General features: G+C 44.2%; 1 protein-coding gene across 6 annotated transcripts in view; it reads right to left on the reverse strand.

Moving 5' to 3' along the window:
* OSBPL10 (oxysterol binding protein like 10) overlaps positions 1-20,311 on the reverse strand; it is a 360,812-nt gene that overhangs the window by 180,600 nt on the left and 159,901 nt on the right. For all 6 annotated transcript variants that reach the window (XM_070777074.1, XM_070777075.1, XM_070777078.1 and 3 more), the window contains one exon: positions 18,478-18,669. In XM_070777074.1, the coding sequence (XP_070633175.1) occupies positions 18,478-18,669 (192 nt within the window). The remainder of the gene's footprint in view (positions 1-18,477; positions 18,670-20,311) is intronic.

Raw genomic sequence — 20,311 nt, forward strand, 5'->3', positions numbered from 1 at the left:
ATATCACTTACATGTGGAGTCTAAAATAGGACACAGATGAACTTACCTATGAAACACAATCAGGGACACAACCGCCAGGGACACGCTGGCAGGTGCCAAGGCGGAGGGGAGGTTGGGAGGGACGGACTGGGAATTTAGGGTTGGCAGATGCAGACTCGGATGTACTGGATGGATAAACAGCAAGAGCCTACTGTTAGCACAGGGAACTATACTCAATATCCTGTGATCAACCATAAGGCGAAAAACATTAAGAATAGACCAGGAAAAATATTAGGAATGGACACCTTCCCCGGTGTCCAGACTCTCGTTCTCGAACCTCATCTGTCAGTGCCTTCCAAGCACAGGGTTTAATACGACTGTCACAGCTCCCAGCCTGGTCTATAACACTCTTCAGAATCTCAAGTGAAAGGTGCTGTGTGATTATGAAGTATTACGGCTGTGATTTCTATGCCCCGATGTTAGTAAATTCTAAGTAACACACCGTCCTGTGATAATTTCTCTGCCGGTGAGAAATCTTCACCTTACCTTCTCATCTCCCGAGTGCTAAGCTGATAGATGTTTATTCTGGAGGTATGCTTAGAACAGCTTGACAACAGGCAAAAAAAAAAAAAACAACACACCAAGATTTACTCAACAGCATGTCAGAAGGACAATTATTTTTATGTTGGAGATAAAAATTTGTAGTAAAATGACATAAATTCTATTTTTCTCCCCCAATATAGGGCAGAAGTTTTTGTTTACTTTTAGGGTACTTAGTTTTCTTTTTTTTCCCTACACCGTGCAGTATGTGGGATTTAGATCCCTGACCAGGGATATTGCCTGCCTTGGGCGTGTGGAGTCCTAACCACTGGACCACCAGGGAAGGCCCTTAGAATTCTTATTTCAACACTGGACAACCAGTGTAAATAGCATATGTTTTCCATTGGAACCTCTCCAATATGAGGAAGGAAACATACATTCTGTGAAGAATCTCTCTGTAAATAAAAATACAGAAATGTTTCTTCACAGATCTATTTTAAGACTATATTCCTGGTGTTGCAGTGGTTAAGAATCCGTCTGCTAATGCAGGAGACCCAGGTTCAACCCCTGGTCTGGGACGATCCCACATGCTGTGCAGCAACAAAGCCCACGAGCCACAACTGCTGAAGCCTGCGTGCCTAGAGCCCATGCTCTGCAACAAGAGAAGCCACCGCAACGAGAGGCTACACCCCACAACTAGAGATTAGCCCCCCACTTGCTACAGCTCAAGCAAAAGCAGTGAAGACCCAGAGAAGCCAAAAATAAATAAAGTACCATGTGGCTGAAATACACATTTTCTGAAAAGACTATATTCTTGCACAAGAAAGAGTAATCCTCAAAGAACGAAAGTAAACAGAGGGATGAAGAACCTTCAGAAAGAAACCCTATCGTGTCCTTTTCACTGTGACACTGAGTTCTGGTTTACAAACGACCGGAGCATCTTTGAGCTGGTGACCCAGTTTGATGCCCTCATTTTCACAGGTGGCGGCCAAACTCAGATGACTCCCCCAAGGGTCACAGAGCAGGTCACAGACTCAGAACGCAGACCCACAACTTCACATAGGTATCCCCCAGCCCCACAGCCTCTGCCATGAACTCATTATCTACACAGGCAGGATTTTTCCTCTGTGAAATGACATATGAGACAAAGTGTTAATATATCAATACAGCAAAGCTATAAAAACCCACACTTCCTATCATTGCCTTTAGTACCAACTGTAAGCTGGGAATAACATGCATAAGAAGGTACCTGAGGGACTTCTCTGGTGATCCAGCAGCTAAGACTCCCGATGCAGGCGTCCTGGGTTCAATTCTTGGTCAGAGAACTAAGAGCCCACATGCTGCAACTAAGACTGGGTACAGCTAAATAAACAAGTAAAAATATTTTAAAAGGGAAAAAAAAAGAGAGTATCTGAGCCTAAGCAAAGCTAGGAGCCAAGAGCACTGTGCGTGCATGCTAAGTCACTCCAGTCATATCAGATTCTGTGCAACCGTACGGACAATAGTCCGCCAGGCTCCTCTGCATGGGATTCTCCAGGCAAGAATACTGAAGTGGGTTACCATGCCTTCCTCCAGGGGATCTTCCTGACCCAGGGATTGAACCCATGTCTCCTATGTCTCCTGCGCTGGCAGGCGGGTTCTTTACCACTGGCAAGGAGCACTATTCCTGCCCTATTCACTATGTGGAAACGCAGGTACGATTCTGAGGCTGGAGTGGTCACAAGGAGCCTGTATGGATGACTCTAAGCCTGGCTGAGAGATGGCTCCAGGGTGGGGCTTCCGTGGGCTCAAATTTGGGCCCAGCTGCTTCTCTGCAGGAGCTGAGCACACGGCTCAGTCCCCGAGGCCTCGTGTCCTCACCAGTACTGCGGGGATGAAACCCACGTGACAGGGCAAGGACCCAGGACATACATGTCAGCTTCTGATAGGTGGGAGCTCCCTCCAAGAAGGGATGGGTGTATGTACTGAAATCCAGGGCCCACATGAGGAATCAAGACAGAGGAAGAACACCCTAAGCACCACAGGCTGGGCCTTGCCACCGCCCAAGGCTTCAATAAACCACACTCAGTATCTCCAACAGAGCTGGTACCATCAGCCACGCTACCCTCAAAGCCTCGCTCACCTCTCGGCACAGGCAACCCCAGGGGCAAGACAACTTTCCCCCCATGCCTGACAAACTCCACCTGGCCCAGAGCTATCCCAGGGAGCCCGCCCTTGAGGTCAGGAGAGCTGGGTTTGCAACGCCAGGCCTGCCATGTTGAAAAACAAACCCAAGAGCTTGGAGCCCATGTGGACTAAATGGGCTTTGTACTAAATCACCATCACACAGTGAAAAACAGAAGAAGAGCATTCAAGTGCTGGGACCAAACAGAACCTAAGTTCACGGGGATCTGTACTGGGTTCAACAGTGCTGCTCAAAATGTTAAGTTCAGGGACTTCTGTGGTGCTCCAGGGGTCAAGTCTCCATGTTTCCAATGCAGGCGACACAGAGTCAATCCCTGGTCAGGGGAAAAGATTTCACACGCCACAGGGCAACTAAGCCCAAAAGCCAGACTATTACAGGGAGAATGTCCGCACACCGTCACAAAGACCCAGCACAGCCAAAATAGAAAAGAAAGTAAGCAACAGATTGCGGTTAAAAGGAAACAGGAGCTCTGTGGTACCATGTAGTATCCTTTGATTTTTAACTGGAAAAAAAAAAAAAAAACTGCTTCTCTACTGGTTTCCTTTGTAGCCTCTTAGGAAACTTGTGAACTGTCTTCTAACCCTTTTAGGAAAGTTTAAAAAAAATTTTTTTTCTACTCTCCTGACTGTGCCTGTTCACAGCCATTTGCAAACTGCTTGCCCCGGTAGAAAAAGGAATCGAAGTCCTTTGGAGCTTTGATTTTTCAATCCCTAATACGAAAGAGAGATTGCTCAATCTCTACTGTGAAAGTGGAAGCAAAAGATATTACACCTTTAAAATGAACTAGAGGGACTTCCCTGATGATCCAGAAGTTAAGAATCCGCCTTCCAACGTGGGATGCGGGCTTGATCCCTGGTCCAGGAACTGAGGTCCCACATGCCATGGCGCAATGCGCTCCAGAGCCCGAGTGCCACAACTAGCAAGGCCTTGCCAGGCAACAAGAGAAGCCCCTGCACCAAAAGCACCCAGTGCAGCCGAAGTTAAAAACATTCAAATAAAAACAAAATGAACCAGACAGAACTTGGATCAAAGCATGGAAAATGATCATGGTTCTTGCAGGGAGGCAGCTAAGGAAGGTGAGTACTTAAGGGAATCTTGTCATTTACATGCAGGTCTGTAGTGACCAAGCACCCAGTGAGGGTGGGAGACAGGCGTGACCACAGCTCCTCTGCTCACAGAATGAGATGACCGGCTTTTAAATGACGAAGGAGCCCTGTCTTATACCGAAACGCTACTATGAGCCACTAGGGGAAAAATAACATCCTTCACAAAAGAATCAGACTGTAAAGCACAAGTTTCAAGGATGGTCTGAGAGTCAAAGGGCGAACTTGGCTAACTTCCCTCTTTGTCAATATCCAAAATACGTTATTATCTTGCGGGCTGGAGGCACTCATAGGAAGGCTCCTTGTATTAAATTGCCACCTGGGGTAAAAACAGGCACAAGTCTTTTCTGTCACAGAGCTCCGACATAAAATAATCAGCCATTCTGCTTCCTTCTGAGGGCAACACTTCAAAGATGTCTGATCCACGCATTTTCTGTGTGCCAGAGAATCAGAGACAGACAGAGGGTCCCTCACCACTCATATAATTTTTCTCAGCAACAATCTAATGATCTAGGGTAACTTTTCCATGGGTACCGGTGATGTGCAGAGCCCAGAGGTTGAAGGTCCATGTGGAGGGGAGTCAGCCTACACTGGCTTCACCTTATGGTGAATTCTTATTGCCATTCAGTTCAGTTCAGTTCAGTCGCTCAGTCATGCCCGACTCTTTGTGACCCCATGAACCGCAGCACACCAGGCCTCCCTGTCCATCACCAACTCCAGGAGTCCATCCAAACTCATGTTCATTGAGTCAGTGATGCCATCCAACCATCTCATCCTCTGTCATCCCCTTCTCCTCATGCCCTCAATCTTTCCCAGCATCAGGGTCTTTTCAAATGAGTCAGCTCTTCACATCAGGTGGCCAAAGTATTGGAGTTTCAGCCTCAATATCAGTCCTTCCAATGAACACCCAGGACTGATCTCCTTTAGGAAGAACTGGTTGGATCTCCTTGCAGTTCAATGGACTCTCAAGAGTCTTTTCCAACACCACAGTTCAAAAGCATCAATTCTTCGGCGCTCAGCTTTCTTTATAGTCCAACTCTCACATCCATACATGACCATTGGAAAAGCCATAGCCTTGACTAGACAGACCTTTGTTGACAAAGTAATGTCTCTGCTTTTTAATATGATTAAATTAATAATTTTCATACTAGTTTAGCCCACCACCTAGACTATCTTGGCCCTGGACAAGAACCAGGGCTGATACATCATTCCACACTCACATCAGAAGCCAGCGGCTGGACCCACGGTCAGTGCAATAACTGAGCCTGATCTGACTGGTGACAGTCAAGTTCTGTGAGCTTCCCAGAAATGGGCTCCGGGACCTTAGCACAGACAAGCATAGGAAAACTTCAGCGGGAGTATGACAGTCTAGGGCCCTTGTGACAGTTCATTTTATGTGTCAACTCAGCTGAGCCACAGTGCCCAGATATTTGGGCAAACACACTCTGGATTTTTCTGTGAGGGACTTGGATGAGATAAACATTTAAGTTGGTTGACTCTGAGCAGAGCAGACTGCCCTCCACAATGTGGGTAGGTCTCATCCAATCAGTCAATGGCCTGAATAGCGCTAAAGACTGATCCTTCCCGATCAAGAGGAGATTCTGCCGGTACACAGCCTTCAGACTTGAGCCATGGCCCTGGCTCTACCCTGGGTCTCTGATCTGCCAGCCCACCTTGAAGATTTTGGACATGCCAGTGTCCACACTCATAAGAACCACTTCTTTAAAATAAACCTCCTTCCTTCCCCTGCACCCCCATCATCACCCACACCCCACTGGCTGTGTTTCCCTGGAGAACTCTAAAACAATGGCAACCTCTGGGAGTCCACCAGCTTCTGCTTTAGCTGCGTCCACTCTGCTGACGGCAGTTTGTTTCTCCACTAACTACTACTTCTCCACCACTCGGCATCTCTGGGCTTCCCATTCGCTCTCTAAAGGGGCATCTGATCTCTGTTCCCACTGAAGACCGCCTGCAAGTCCCATGGCCAGGCTAGAGGACAAGCCAGTGACAGCTGGTCTAACAGCTTTGTTCAGAATGGTAGTCACATGGCATGAAACTCAATAGGCTAGTCATCATTCATCACTCAAACCACCTCCTGTTTTTATTTCAAAATCACTAGTGACAAGGGTGGAGGCTGCTCAGAGAAATCAATATACTATTCATATAGGTATAGAATGTGAGTGTCTCCCGTGTGGACCGACTGATGAATCAGGAATCCCACATTTTGCACAACTATCGACTTAGGAAGTGACACCTGGGTCAGAATCAACCACTCATTACCTGTGTGACCTCTTGTGGTGGCCTTTGTGGTGTCTCAACTTGGCAGTGAGTCAACTGCTCATCTAAATGTTTCTGTGAGGTCTTCTGTAAGGGTGATGACACTTCACAATCAGCTGACTTGAAGTGAGAGAGAGATTACCTAGATAATCTGGGTGGGCCTGCTTCCACTAAGAGGCCTTAAGGGCAGAGCTGAGGCTTCTCTGAAAAAACAGTGTTGTGAGTAGAGAGCTACTTGAGCCAATGCCTGAGAACCAGGCCCACAACTGCACAGAAGCCAATTCTTTGCAAAGATCCCTTCACGTGTATTTTCTACTGGATCTGTTTCCCTGGTGGAACCCTGGCTAACGAATACCCCTTGTCTTTGCCTTGACCTCTCAATGCCTCCGTTTTTCATCTATAAGACAGACAACAATATCTACTTCGCAGGGCTGACCTGAGGATCACACAGGTGAAGCTGAGCACAGTATGTGGCCCAGAGTAAGACTACAATGAGTATGAAATAGTGTTGTTCATGCAACAGTCACTATGTTATTAATGAGCCCATGCCTTTGGGGAAGAAGTTTACACACAAGTGGGGAGACTTTTAAAGACCATTACAACATAAAGACAATTTGCTAAAAATATAGCCAGATATAAACTGCACCGGGAACTAAGGAAAGAAAGACCTATGCATGTCTGGGGCATAGGAGAAAGCAGCCCATGGTAAATACAGCTCCACTGCTTCTGTTTGGAACCATAACTCTCCTCAAAATATGCAACAACAGGGCCAGAAACTCCTTTCTCACCAAAAGCTTTTAACCAAGTCTGCAGAGGAGTGTTACCCAACAGCTATGATCCCCTTTATGAAAAATCAGTCACTCCAATTTTTACTGACCACCTACTATGTGCCAGGTATTGTGCTCAGGGTTGAGGAATAAAGAGGTTTAAAAAAAAGTAAACCTCCAGGTACTTCCCTGGTGGTCCAGTGAATAAGGCTCCATGCTCCCACCACAGGGCTCAGGGTTCAATCTCTGACTGAGGAACTAGATCCTGCATGGAAAACTAAGCTCACGTGCCATAATGGGAAAACCCAACAAAGTCAAAATAAGTTATAAAAAAGAAAGAACACAACCGTTAAAAACTCATCATGTTAATAACTTTAACTGGGGAAAACACACTTTAAAAGAAAAAAACCCTCTAGATGCATAAAAGGAGTCAGACAATAAATAAATAATTAAGTCAGTGGCTAATTTCTCAAGAAAATTAGAGATACCAAGGAAAGATTTCATGTAAATATGGGCACAATAAAGGACAGAAATGGTATGGACCTAACAGAAGCAGAAGATATTAAGAAGAGGTGGCAAGAATACACAGAAGAACCATACAAAAAGATCTTCATGACCCAGATAACCAGGATGGCATGATCACTACCTAGAGCCAGACATCCTGGAATGCGAAGTCAAGTGGGCCTTAGGAAGCATCACTAAAAATACAGCTAGTGGAGGTGATGGAATTCCAGTTGAACTATTTCAAATCCTAAAAGATGACACTGCTCAAGTGCTGCACTCAATATGCCAGCAAATTTGGAGAACTTGGCAATGGCCACAGGACTGGAAAACATCAGTTTTCATTCCAATCCCAAAGAAGGGCAACACCAATGAATGCTCAAACTACGACACAATTGCACTCATCTTACATGCTAGCACAGAGAAGACAATGGCACCCCACTCCAGTACTCTTGCCTGGAAAATCCCATGGACAGAGGAGCCTGGTAGGCTGCAGTCCATGGGGTCGCTAAGAGTCGGACACGACTGAGTGAGTTCACTTTCCCTTTTCACTTTCATGCATTGGAGAAGGAAATGGCAACCCACTCCAGTATTCTTGCCTGGAGAATCCCAGGGATGGTGGAGCCTGGTGGGCTGCTGTCTGTGGAGTCGCACAGAGTTGGATATGACTGAAGCGACTTAGCACCAGCAGCACACACTAGCAAAGTAATGCTCAAAATTCTCCAAGCCAGACTTCAACAGTACATGAACCAAGAACTTCCAAATGTTCAAGCTGGATTTAGAAAAGGAAGAGGAATCAGAGATCAAATTGTCAACATCTGTTGGATCATATAAAAAAGCAAGACAATTCCAGAAAAACATCTACTTCTGCTTTATTGATTACACCAAAGCCATTGACTGAGTAGATTACAACAAACTGGAAAATTCTTCAAAAGATGGGAATACCAGACCACCTTACCTGCCTCCTGAGAAATCTCTAGGCAGGTCAAGAAGCAACAGTTAGAACCAGACATGGAACAACAGACTGGTTCCAAATCAGGAAAGCAGTATGTCAAGGCTGTATATTGTCACCCTGCTTATTTAACTTATACGCAGAGTACATCATGAGAAATGCCAGATTGGATGAAACACAAGCTGGAATCAAGATTGCCAAAGAAATATCAATAACCTCAGATATGCAGATGACACCACCCTTATGGCAGAAGTGAAGAGGAACTAAAGAGCCTCTTGATGAAAGTGAAAGAGAAGAGTGAGAAAGCTGGCTTAAAACTCAACATTCAGAAAATGAAGATCATGGCAACCAGTCCCACCACTTCATGGCAAATAGATGGGAAACAACGGAAACAGTGACAGACTTTATTTTCTTGGGCTCCAAAATCACTGCAGGTGGTGACTGCAGCCATGAAATTCAAAGACACTGGCTCCTTGGAAGAGAAGCTATGACCAAGCTAGACAGCATGCTAAAAAGCAGAGACATTACTTTGCTGACAAAAGTCCGTCTAGTCAAAACTATAGTTTTTCCAGTAGTCGTGTATGGATGTGAGAGTTGGACTATAAGGAAAGTTACAGTCCGAAGAATTGATGCTTTTGAACTGTGGTGTTGGAGAAGACTCTTGAGAGTCCCTTGGACTGCAAGGAGATCCAACCAGTCCATCCTAAATGAAATCAGTCCTGGGTGTTCATTGGAAGGACCGATGCTGAAGCTGAAACTCTAATCCTTTGACCACCTGATGCGGAGAACTAACCCATTGGAAAAAAAGCCTGATGCTGGGAAAGATTGAAGGCAGGAGGAGAAGGGGATGATGGAGGATGAGATAGTTGGGTGGTATCACCAACCTGACGGACATGAGTTTGAGCAAGCTCCGGGAGTTGGTGATGGACAGGGAAGCCTGGCATGCTGCAGTCCATGGGGTCACAAAAGAGTTGGACACAACTAAGCAACTGAACAGAATAGAATAGTGAAAGAAAGATAAAGCATAGCAAGAGAATCAACTGAGGGCAAAGAAGGAACTCTGGGAGAAGTTGGGATAGAAGCGGGAAAAGAGGGATTAGAACTGTAACCAGCAAGACCAGAACCTATCCTTCAGTTGGGTGCAGGATTCCTAAGGTGAAGAGCAAAACTGTGCGCACCCTGAGCTTGCTGGGAGTCCAGGTGGTTAGTCCTTCTGTGGTTAGTTCTGCCCTCAGCCCCCTCCTCCAATTCCTCCCCCAATCCCCACCACCCTCCTTCCAGCTGTCCCCAGTGGTGCCCTGAGTGGGCAGAGATTCCTGCCCTCAGGGGAGCAGCTTGGGAGACAGCAAGTCAAGGGTTGACAGGGGATGGGCCCTCACTACTTTGCTTTTGGCATTATTCACCTGAAACGCTGCTAGTGCCCAAATCTCTCAAACTGGTTTCTTAGAGGATGTCCGAGGGGTTCCACAGACCACACCAATGTTTGTTTCAAACTGCACAGATACAGAAGCTGATAAAAAGAGACTGCAGTGGTGGTCATAAATACTCACGATTCCAAGGCTTTGTAATAAATGTCGGTGCCACCTTCTCTAGTAAATCTGCACTAATAAAGCACTGTTTTTATGTAGTGGGGATCTATACTATTTTTCTTGAAAATAATATTCTGCTACTTTAAAAATATTTGAGGATCACTGCTATTAAGGAAGTCCATGTTACCATTTTTTGAAAACTGAAGTCTGGGGCTGACTTACTTTGAGAGGTTGCAAATCACCACTCCAATGCATGCAAGAGTTACTGGCTGTCACTGATTCAAAAAGTACACAGGAGAATTAATTTGGGATTTTAAAAAAAATCATCATCCTATTCATACAAAGGAAAAATGCACTTACAACTCTAAATGTGGTTTCCCTGGTGATGCGACGGGCTGTGTTCAATGCTGCCAGCACTGAGTGCTACCTCAACACGGACTGACTAATAACATACTTCGGGGTGCTGACAGCTCCTGCTTCCAGATTCCTCCAAATCAATCAAGGTTTCTAAGCAGGCATTCGCTATAACTGTGTACACCTGAATCAAACCGAACCATCCTGAAGAGAGAATACTGAGTCAGCACTGTTGCCAAAATCTTGGCTCCTTGTCCATTGATCCCAAACAGAAATAGAGTCTGGAGGAAACGGAGAAGAATAGCTTTATCCCTTTTACTAGACAAAGAGGAAACACAGCAGGCTAGTTCCTCAACAACTGTGCTCACTCCTCTCAGGAATTTTTGTAGGTGTTCAGTCGCTCAGTCGTGTCCGACTCTTTGCGACCCCATGGACTGTAGCCCACCGGGCTCCTCCGTCCCTGGGATTCTCCAGGCAAGAGTACTCGAGTGGGTTGGCATGTTCTCCTCCAGGGGATCTTCCCAATCCAGCGATCGAACCCATGACTCCTGCATTGCAGGTGGATTCTTTGCCACTCAGCCGCCAGGGAAGCCCTCTCTCAGGAATAGGGAGAGGGTTTATGTCCTCATAAAGGTCTTCCATTTTTTTCTTTTGCAAAGTTTCAAAACGGCCATACCTGGCCTCAGGCAACTCAGTAACTGGGTCAGGTGTCCCCAAAGTTATGTGCCCCTGATGTTCATTTAAAACATAGACTGCTACAAAAGAGTACAGGAGGAGAGGAACGCCAGATGCAGAGGATAACTCAGATGAAGTCAGAAGTAATTAACTTTGTTTAGCTTTATGAAGAACAAGTCTAGCTACAAGTGTTTGTCAGCAGTAACAGCTAAAGAATAACCAAGATTGTTTAACTCTTGCAGACCTGTTTGGCTGGTATGTGCCAAAGGCTGTTTATTCATTTTTGTTTTTGCTGCAAAAGTACCATTTGTAAAGATGGCACTTCATTAAAGCATTTTTCCTTTTATGTTTTAAGTAAACATAGTGCAATTACATGAAGAAATATGTGTGTCTATATATATATGAATACACACCACTGGAACCACATAAACACACTCTGCTCCACATATTATATTCTGTGAAAGGTTTACTAATATTTAAGGCCACATTAAAGGACACAACTTCAATACAGTTTATCTACCCATTAAACACCAGGGCAGCACAAAGCCTTCTCATAAAAAGGGTATGTGGCTGGAAGCAAGCTATTTAACAATAAAAAAAAGTGTAAGACAAAGATAATTTCTATTGGTCAATAACTTATCACTGAAGGCTTAATTAAATCTAAATTTACGCCTCACATACATCCACTACAATTTCATAGCATGAGTTTTTCTCTCACCAAGCTACAGAATCCAAAGTCTATCTATTGAATTAGGTGTATTTAAGTCTCAAATGTCACAACAAAAAAAAATTATTTGGTCAAAACCACAAAAACCAGGCTCTACAAAGCTTATTCTGTTGCTCAAATATTTGTTATGTCTGGGCCGATTACCACATTTGGACTTAAAAGAAAAATTTTAGTAAGGACTCTCTTTAGAGAATGTTCTTAACTCTAAGTCAAGGAAGAAAATAAAACCTGCTGGAGATCACAAACAGCCCACACACACACACAGTTCTGAGCAGAGACACAAACACACACATGCTCTCATGTGTGCAGATATTCAGATCATTTCCTCAGTAGCCACTCCTGGGAAACAGCAATGAAGAATTAGGAAAGGGAGAAACCTCTGATTTTCCTACTTCTTGTTCTTCAATTCACATATGCAGGTGTGTACACACACACACACACACACACGTATAAACAGGTATGAGGGGCTTTCCTGGTGGCCCAGTAGTTAAGAATCCGCCTGCCAATGCAGGGGACATGGGTTCAATCCCTGGTCCAGGAAGATCCCACATGCCATGGAGCAACTAAGTCCATGGGCTGCAACCACTGAAGCCCTCACACCTGGAGCCTGTGCTCCACAAGAGAAGCCACCATAATGAGAAACCCACGATCCACAACTAGAAAATAGCCCCTGCAGCAACAAAGACCCAATGCAGCCAAAAAAGTAACTAAAACAGGCATGAGAGATGTGTTCTCTCAGACAGCGTCTAGCACACAGGCATTTTATAAAAGTCACCCTGCACTTGTACCAACTGAACTTGTGCCCATTTAAACAAATGTGAACCACCTTAAAACCTGTTATAAAGGCACTAAAAGTATAAAAGGTAGAATACAAATGAATACCACACAGGTCAATCATAAAATGCTTACACAGCGGGAGGCACAAATGGATTTTTAAGAACATATTAGAGTCTATTTAATAGACTCCAGCGGCACATCCAGAGGCTCACCCTCTCAATGCTCTTCCCTCGGTCGCATGGTTCCCCAGGTACCCCCCGCAGTGCCCTCAGAGTCAGAGAAGACCATGTCAACACCTGACTCAACCCTCCACCAATCACCAACCACCTTGTACGGTGACCCAAGCAACCCCCGATGCCTACGCAATACCATTTCTAAAGCCTTCTGTTAGAAAATGGGTCCTTAAATCAATGTGTCCAACTGACACACCCACCTATTTCTGCTAGGGCTAGAAGATGCAAAGATGAATAAAACATGGCTTTCAGCTTAAAAATCCAATGCCCGGCACATAAATGAAATGAAAATGAAATGAAGTCGCTCAGCTGTGTCCAACTCTTTGCGACCCCATGGACTGTAGCCTGCCAGGCTCCTCCATCCACAGGATTTTCCAAGCATGAGTACCAGAGTGGGCTGCCATTTTCTTCTCCAACATAAGAGATGCCCAGTTAATCCCTGAAGAATGAGTGGAGGCATGAACTGAATAAGCAAGTTCACAGTTCCTGGCGGTTCAGTGGTTAAGGTTTGATGCTTCCAATGCAGTGGCATGGGTTAGATCCGTGGTCAGGGAACTAAGATCCCACATGCCACAGGGAGCAGCCCCCCCCCCATAAAAAGATGAACCTAGGAGCCATGTCTGTACATTATTGTCTATCCTGATTGTCTCATTTTATATACACATGTCCAAGTGGAAATGATACTAATGTGACTTTTATCTTAAATTGCTATATAGCAATTCAGAGTGTTAAGTGTATTATTGTTTCTTCAGTCATTCCTGGAATGCTGTGTGTTGAATCTGTCACTTTACTAGTATCAACAGCTTAACCCAAATTAACTTTCCTCTTCTACCCCCAGTTCTATGAGTTATTTCCTCAGAATACAGTTCCCAGCAGGGAATTTATGGGTCAGTGGCAACAAACAGCTTCTTTGTGCTTAGTTGTTCTTATTTATCACCAAACTGTAGCAAAAAAGAAAATATGCAATATTACCAATATTTCTTACCACCGTAACCTATAATTATTTCGAGTAATCTTGCAGACAAAATAAACTGGATTTCCATTCGCTGAACTGCTGAGGAGGATATCCCTGTTCTCCACAATGATGTCATGTCTCGGATTTTCTATCTTCATCTCTCCTCACCACTTCCAGAGAGAACTTTGTGTACTGATCTTTGGGATCTCAGTATTTTGGATGAAAACCATTTAATCTTTTACACTGTCCCTTTATTTTTACCCATGTTGTGGCATTCCATTTAATACTTATTCTGTTGCTTCTGGCTGGGCTATTTTTCTTTTGTTCTTTAGCTATTCGGGCCCATCTGTCTTGTGGACGATGATTTTCTGGCTTGCCTCAGTGGCTATAAGTTTATCTTCCTGGTACAGCTGGGTTAAAAATGCTATTCCATTTTCTTCTAGTTATTTTATGAATAAATACAGTGGAATCCAAAAGCCGAGGCACCTTTATACTTTGAGATTAACAGACTTTTAAAACTGCAGAACTTTCTGGTCAGAGTGAAATGTTCTCAGTTCCCAAGGTGGACTGGCCCATATCATGAAAGGACAGATGTCACATGACAGTTACCCATCTCCAATCAGGAGGAAAGCTGGGCATGAAATCTGAGAATCAAAACTTCCATCTCCTTCTTAGGTGTCTGCCACCCTCTAACCCTCAATTGCCAGTGTTTTATTGCCAGTCTCAACAAGCTGGCTCAGAATGAATATTCAGCAAGAAAGGTCATCACAGATGTAAAAACAATCACCTGGAGAAGATACCTGGTTGTTGCCCAGAAGTACAACCACCAAATCAAAACAGCTATGGAGGCATGTCACCTATCTATCTTCCGTATAATGAAACTCCCTAGTAAATTTCAATAATTTCCCTCCATTGAAAAAGCAGCATATATATATAGTCATTTACAAAGTTGAGGTTATACTTCAGAATTTTTACTTAGAATTTTATACTTTAGAATTTGTATCTTGGACACAACTGAGTGACTAACACATATTTAGCTTATATATTAAAAAAGAAGTAAATTCACCTGAAACTACTTCAATTTAAAAAATAAAGTAAAATAAAAGCTAAGAAAAGAAAATGGGTATGGCTGACTTTGGAATCTCACAAAATAAAGTGTTTAAAAAAAAGGAATAAATTCATTGAAAGATTAACAGTGCTTATGTGAAGGGAGGTAGGTTTATGAGTTATTCTGATCTTTAGACTTCTTTTGCATTATATACTTCATACGATTAAATATTTCTATATACACATAGCCAAAGCACATACTTTTATCCTTTTAAAAGCTTGAATTTCTAAAAATGGATGTAGAGAAGATTTTGGCATTATACTGAAGCAAATGCTACTAGTAATTAAGCCAAATACCCTAACTTTTATTTTGGCTCAGTTCAGTTCAGTTCAGTTGCTCAGTCGTGTCCGACTCTTTGCGACCCCATGAATCACAGCATGCCAGGCCTCCCTGTCCATCACTAACTCCCGGAGTTCACTCAGACTCACATCCATTGAGTCAGTGATGCCATCCAGCCATCTCATCCTCTGGCGTCCCCTTCTCCTCCTGCCCCCAATCCCTCCCAGCATCAGAGTCTTTTCCAGTGAGTCAACTCTTCACATGAGGTGGCCAAAGTACTGGAGTTTCAGCTTTAGCATCATTCCTTCCAAAGAAATCCCAGGGCTGATCTCCTTCAGAATGGACTGGTTGGATCTCCTTGCAGTCCAAGGGACTCTCAAGAGTCTTCTCCAACACCACAGTTCAAAAGCATCAATTCTTCAGCACTCAGCCTTCTTCACAGTCCAACTCTCACATCCATACATGACCACTGGAAAAACCATAGCCTTGACTAGATGGACCTTTGTTGGCAAAGTAATGTCTCTGCTTTTCAATATGCTATCTAGGTTGGTCATAACTTTCCTTCCAAGGAGTAAGAGTCTTTTAATTTCATGGCTGCAATCACCATCTGCAGTGATTTTGGAGCCCAAAAAAATAAAGTCTGACACTGTTTCCACTGTTTCCCCATCTATTTCCCAATCTATGAAGTGATGGGACCGGATGCCATGATCTTCGTTTTCTGAATGTTGAGCTTTTTCACTCTCCACTTTCACTTTCATCAAGAGGCTTTTGAGTTCCTCTTCACTTTCTGCCATAAGAGTGGTGTCATCTGAATATCTGAGGTTATTGATATTTCTCCCGGCAATCTTGATTCCAGTTTGTGTTTCTTCCAGTCCAGCGTTTCTCATCATGTACTCTGCATAGAAGTTAAAATAAGCAGGGTGACAATATACAGCCTTGATGTACTCCTTTTCCTATTTGGAACCAGTCTGTTGTTCCATGTCCAGTTCTAACTGTTGCTTCCTGACCTGCATATACATTTCTCAAGAGGCAGATCAGGTGGTCTGGTATTCCCATCTCTTTCAGAATTTTCCACAGTTTATTGTGATCCACACAGTCAAAGGCTTTGGCATAGTCAATAAAGCAGAAATAGATGTTTTTCTGGAACTCTCTTGCCTTTTCCATGATCCAGCGGATGTTGGCAATTTGATCTCTGGTTCCTCTGCCTTTCCTAAAACCAGCTTGACTATCAGGAAGTTCACGGTTCATGTATTGCTGAAGCCTGGCTTGGAGAAATTTGAGCATTACTTCACTAGCGTGTGAGATGAGTGCAATTGTGTGGTAGTTTGAGCATTCTTTGGCATTGCCTTTCTTTGGGATTGGAATGAAAACTGACCTTTTCCAGTCCTGTGGCCACGAAACACAAGCACCTCCCTTTTTTCATATGTACCAGGACTCCTATCAATAAGTCTATCCAATATTCATTACTGCACATTTAAAAGAATTCTCAAGATACTACAAACTTGCTTTTTCTTTTCTTCTTAGGGTTCAAGTCTCTAAATTACTTGCAAAAAACAGCTTCAATGAGGTTTACATAAAAGCAACCTGATGGTATTGTGGTTATACTTTCTTTTTAAGTCCTTACCCACTGGATAAATATTGAAACATTTATTGGCAGTAATAAAATATTTAAAATTCCCTTAAAATAATCAAGCCAAAAATAGTGTTGAGGGAAAGAGATCAAACAAGAACAAAAGAGGATTGAAATTATTTGAGTTGGGTGGTGGGGACCATTATTCTATTCTGCTTCGTGTACATACAAGGTTTTCCCTAATAGAGCTTTTTGAAAATGTGCTGTAAATGAAGAGCCATATACACAAGTGCAGCAAATGATTCCTTATTTCATCCAAGGTAGCAAAGTTAAGCTCATAGATACTTTTTTTCCCCCACATCAGGGTGACTGTTTCAAAGGGTGCATCTGACTCTGTACCTTCTCCTTATTAGGCAGTAAAAAGTATGCTACTGCTGCTGCTGCTAAGTCGCTTCAGTTGTGTCCAACTCTATGCAACCCCAGAGATGGCAGCCCACCAGGCTCCCCTGTCCCTGGGATTCTCCTGGCAAGAACACTGGAGTGGGTTGCCATTTCCTTGTCCAATGCATGAAAGTGAAAAGTGAAAGTGAAGTTGCTCAGTGGTGTCTGACTCTTAGCGACCCCATGGACTGCAGCCTACCAGGCTCCTCCGTCCATGGGATTTTCCAGGCAAGAGTACTGGAGTGGGTTGCCATTGCCTTCTCTGATAAAAAGTATATGCATGTGTAAATCTATCCAAAAATGTCTTTCATATGCACCTATAGACTTGAGTCAGAAGATTTCAGATTTTCTGTTCTGGGTCAGAATTAGAACAAGACAGCCAGCTGACATAGCACTCCTTGGCTTATGACACTTAAAAAATAAAGCAAGAGGCATGCTAATTCAGACAGCACCCAGACCTATTCTGGGAGCCCCATTCTCTTGCTTGACACAGTGAGGACTCGGCTGCTTCTCAAAAAGGACCAGCTGGTCTCCACATGAGATAGCTGCAGAGCAAAAAGCCTCAGTACTCAACACAAGTTAGACAGGCGAGACCACAGGGCTTCCCTGCTGGCCCAGTAGCTAAGACTTTGTGCTCCCGACGCAGGGGCCCAGGGTCCAATCCCTAGTGAGAGAACTAGACGCTGCATGCCAAAACTAAAGAAGATTCCACACACCACAACTGGGATCCGGGGCAGCCAAATAAATAAATGAAAAATTTAAAAATAAAGAAAAAGAAAACCAAGACCATGATCATTTATTTTATACTGTCGGTTCTCAGTAATAGTTGCAGAGGATGATATGAACACCAAAGACCCTGGGAGCCCCAAACTGATGACTTCCAGCCAATCAAAAGTAAAAACAAAACATAACCCCTAAGGGACTCTCAGCAGAAGGGCTTTCATGTACATTATCACATGTGATCCCTTGAGAGGCTGGGAGGGTCTGTGCCATTTCCATTTTGCAGATGCAGAAATGTGGGTTCCAAGCTTTAAGGCAACAGTCTTCTGCCTCCAAGGACAGAATTCTTTTCACTGGCTCACACCCCCTCGAAGTGTGTGGGAGGATAAGCACCTCATAAAGTGAAGGAGAAAAGGGGAAATCAGCTTTAGGTCCCACGTTTTCTGAATTTCAAAACGCCCTCAATTATTTCCTGATGATCCACTTTATGTTCTTTCCCTTTGTTATGAGCTGGAGACTTCCCTGGACAGCCCTTCCACCTCCCTCAAGTTTCTATGGGCTTGTGTCCCCTGCTTTCTGAGCTTGGGTAGCAGAGGTCTCCTGACAACTCACTTAACCCATGAAACAGAAATAATTTTTTTTTTTTTTTAAACCAGGAGGAATCATGATGGCTCTCTCTGGGAGGTTTGCTTCTGGTCCTCTCTCTCCATCCATCAAGACGGCGCTAAAGAAAAGGGGCTGGGGAGCGACATCGCAGCCCTCACCTTCCACAGACAACTCCACCTACAGGGAGAATGAGGCCTACCTCTCTGACTTCGTGAAGTTGGCCGGAATACTGACTCTTGGCTCTTCGGGCAGCAGCAGGCGACTTGTGATGCGTGATTGTGACGACACCAGGGGCTCCCGCGCTGAGGTGTCTCTGGCTAGAGGGAGATGCAGAATTGGACGTTCCATGGGGGAGCAAAGTGAGACTTCGGCTTCGGGAGCTTGGAGTCGTCTAGAAGAAGCAACACGTGTCAAAACTCAACAACCGGCCTGCAGAACACAGCCAGGCATTGCCTTCCATCTATGCTGGGCCTCTCCGGCTTTCCCCTTCATCTTCAAAGGAGATGAGGGCCTGGGGGTGCATGCTTTCATCTTACACTCTCTCAGGCCGGAGAGGCCATCCCCATTAACTATGCTTCTGGTCTCCCTTCTAGCAGGGTCTCCTGCCCCAAACTATGGCTATGGAGAGCTACTCCAAGGCCTTCAGACACCACAGGCTCTCAGGGGTCTGTGTTCCTCTTCCTAATACCCTCCCCTCCTGTGGTAAAGCCAGCTGAGTGCTCAGTGTTCTGTGAAGCATTCCCTGTCTGTCTTAGCCTCTCCACCCTCCTATTCTACTACACTGAGGCTATGTTTATTATCCAGCTAAACTATATGAGATTCTTTCGAACTCATCTTTGTACCCCCAAGACCCGGCACATCATGATTGTTTAATTCATTAAGTACTTAACACATGTTTGCTGCATGAGTACTAAGAATGAACTAAGTTATCCACCAATTAATCCCCATTTGTCCGTGCACTGCTGGTATTTCATCCTATTGTGACTTATCATACAAACAGTAACTGGGTATAAGGACAGCATCTCAACTCAGTGGCAATACATTTTTCAATAATGTGTTGGGCTAACTGGGCAGCCAACTGAAAAACAGATTTATCTCTCAGATCACAGACCCCAAACAGATCAAAGACTAAGAAAAAAGAAAGAAAGAAAACAAATCCAAAGGTCATAACAGAAAAACTCAATAAATTTAATGACCTAAAAATTGAAAACTTATACACGGGGAAAAGTAAAAGTCACTCAGTTGTGTCTGATCTTTGTGAACCCCATGGACTATACAGTCCAAGGAATCTCCAGGCCACAGTACTGGAGTGGGTAGCCTTCCCCTTCTCCAGGGGATCTTCCCAATCCAGGGATTGAACCTGGATCTCCCACATTGCAGGCAGATTCTTTACCAGCTGAGCCACCAGGCAAGTTCAAGAATACTAGAGTGCATAGCCTATCCCTTCTCCAGCAGATCTTCCCAACCCAGGAATCGAACCAGGGTCTCCTGCATTGCAGGCGGATTCTTTACCAGCTGAGCTACCAGGGAAGCCCTCTGCACAGGAAACAAATTTCAAAAACCCACTCCTGCCACCAACAGAGTCAACCGATAAACCAGAAAAAATATTTTCAACTAGCTTCACAAATGGTTCATCATTCTAATTTGTAAGTAGGAGAAGAATTTCTAGGAATTGATGTGACTGAGCACAGTATTCTAATAGGGCAAGATATGAATAGATAGTTCACAAAAAAAAACCCATAAATGGCCCTTAAGCCATAAGAAAAGGTGTTCAACTGTATTCATATGATAAATGTAAATTCAAACCACATTTAGATATACCATCTTTTACCCATCAGATTGTAAAAACCCGAAAGAATCAGTATGCAGTCTGCTGACAGACCATGGAGAGACAGTGATGCAGGACTGTCAAGTGACAGACACCCTGAGGGGAGCAATCCAACAGGCCCTGCCCCAGTTACAAGGGCACTTCCCCGTGACCCAGCAACATCCTATTGGAGAACGTCTCTTCCACACACCTGCACCCAGGCATA

The sequence above is a fragment of the Bos indicus genome, chromosome 22, assembly GCF_029378745.1.
Source record: "Bos indicus isolate NIAB-ARS_2022 breed Sahiwal x Tharparkar chromosome 22, NIAB-ARS_B.indTharparkar_mat_pri_1.0, whole genome shotgun sequence".
Lineage (NCBI taxonomy): Eukaryota > Metazoa > Chordata > Mammalia > Artiodactyla > Bovidae > Bos > Bos indicus.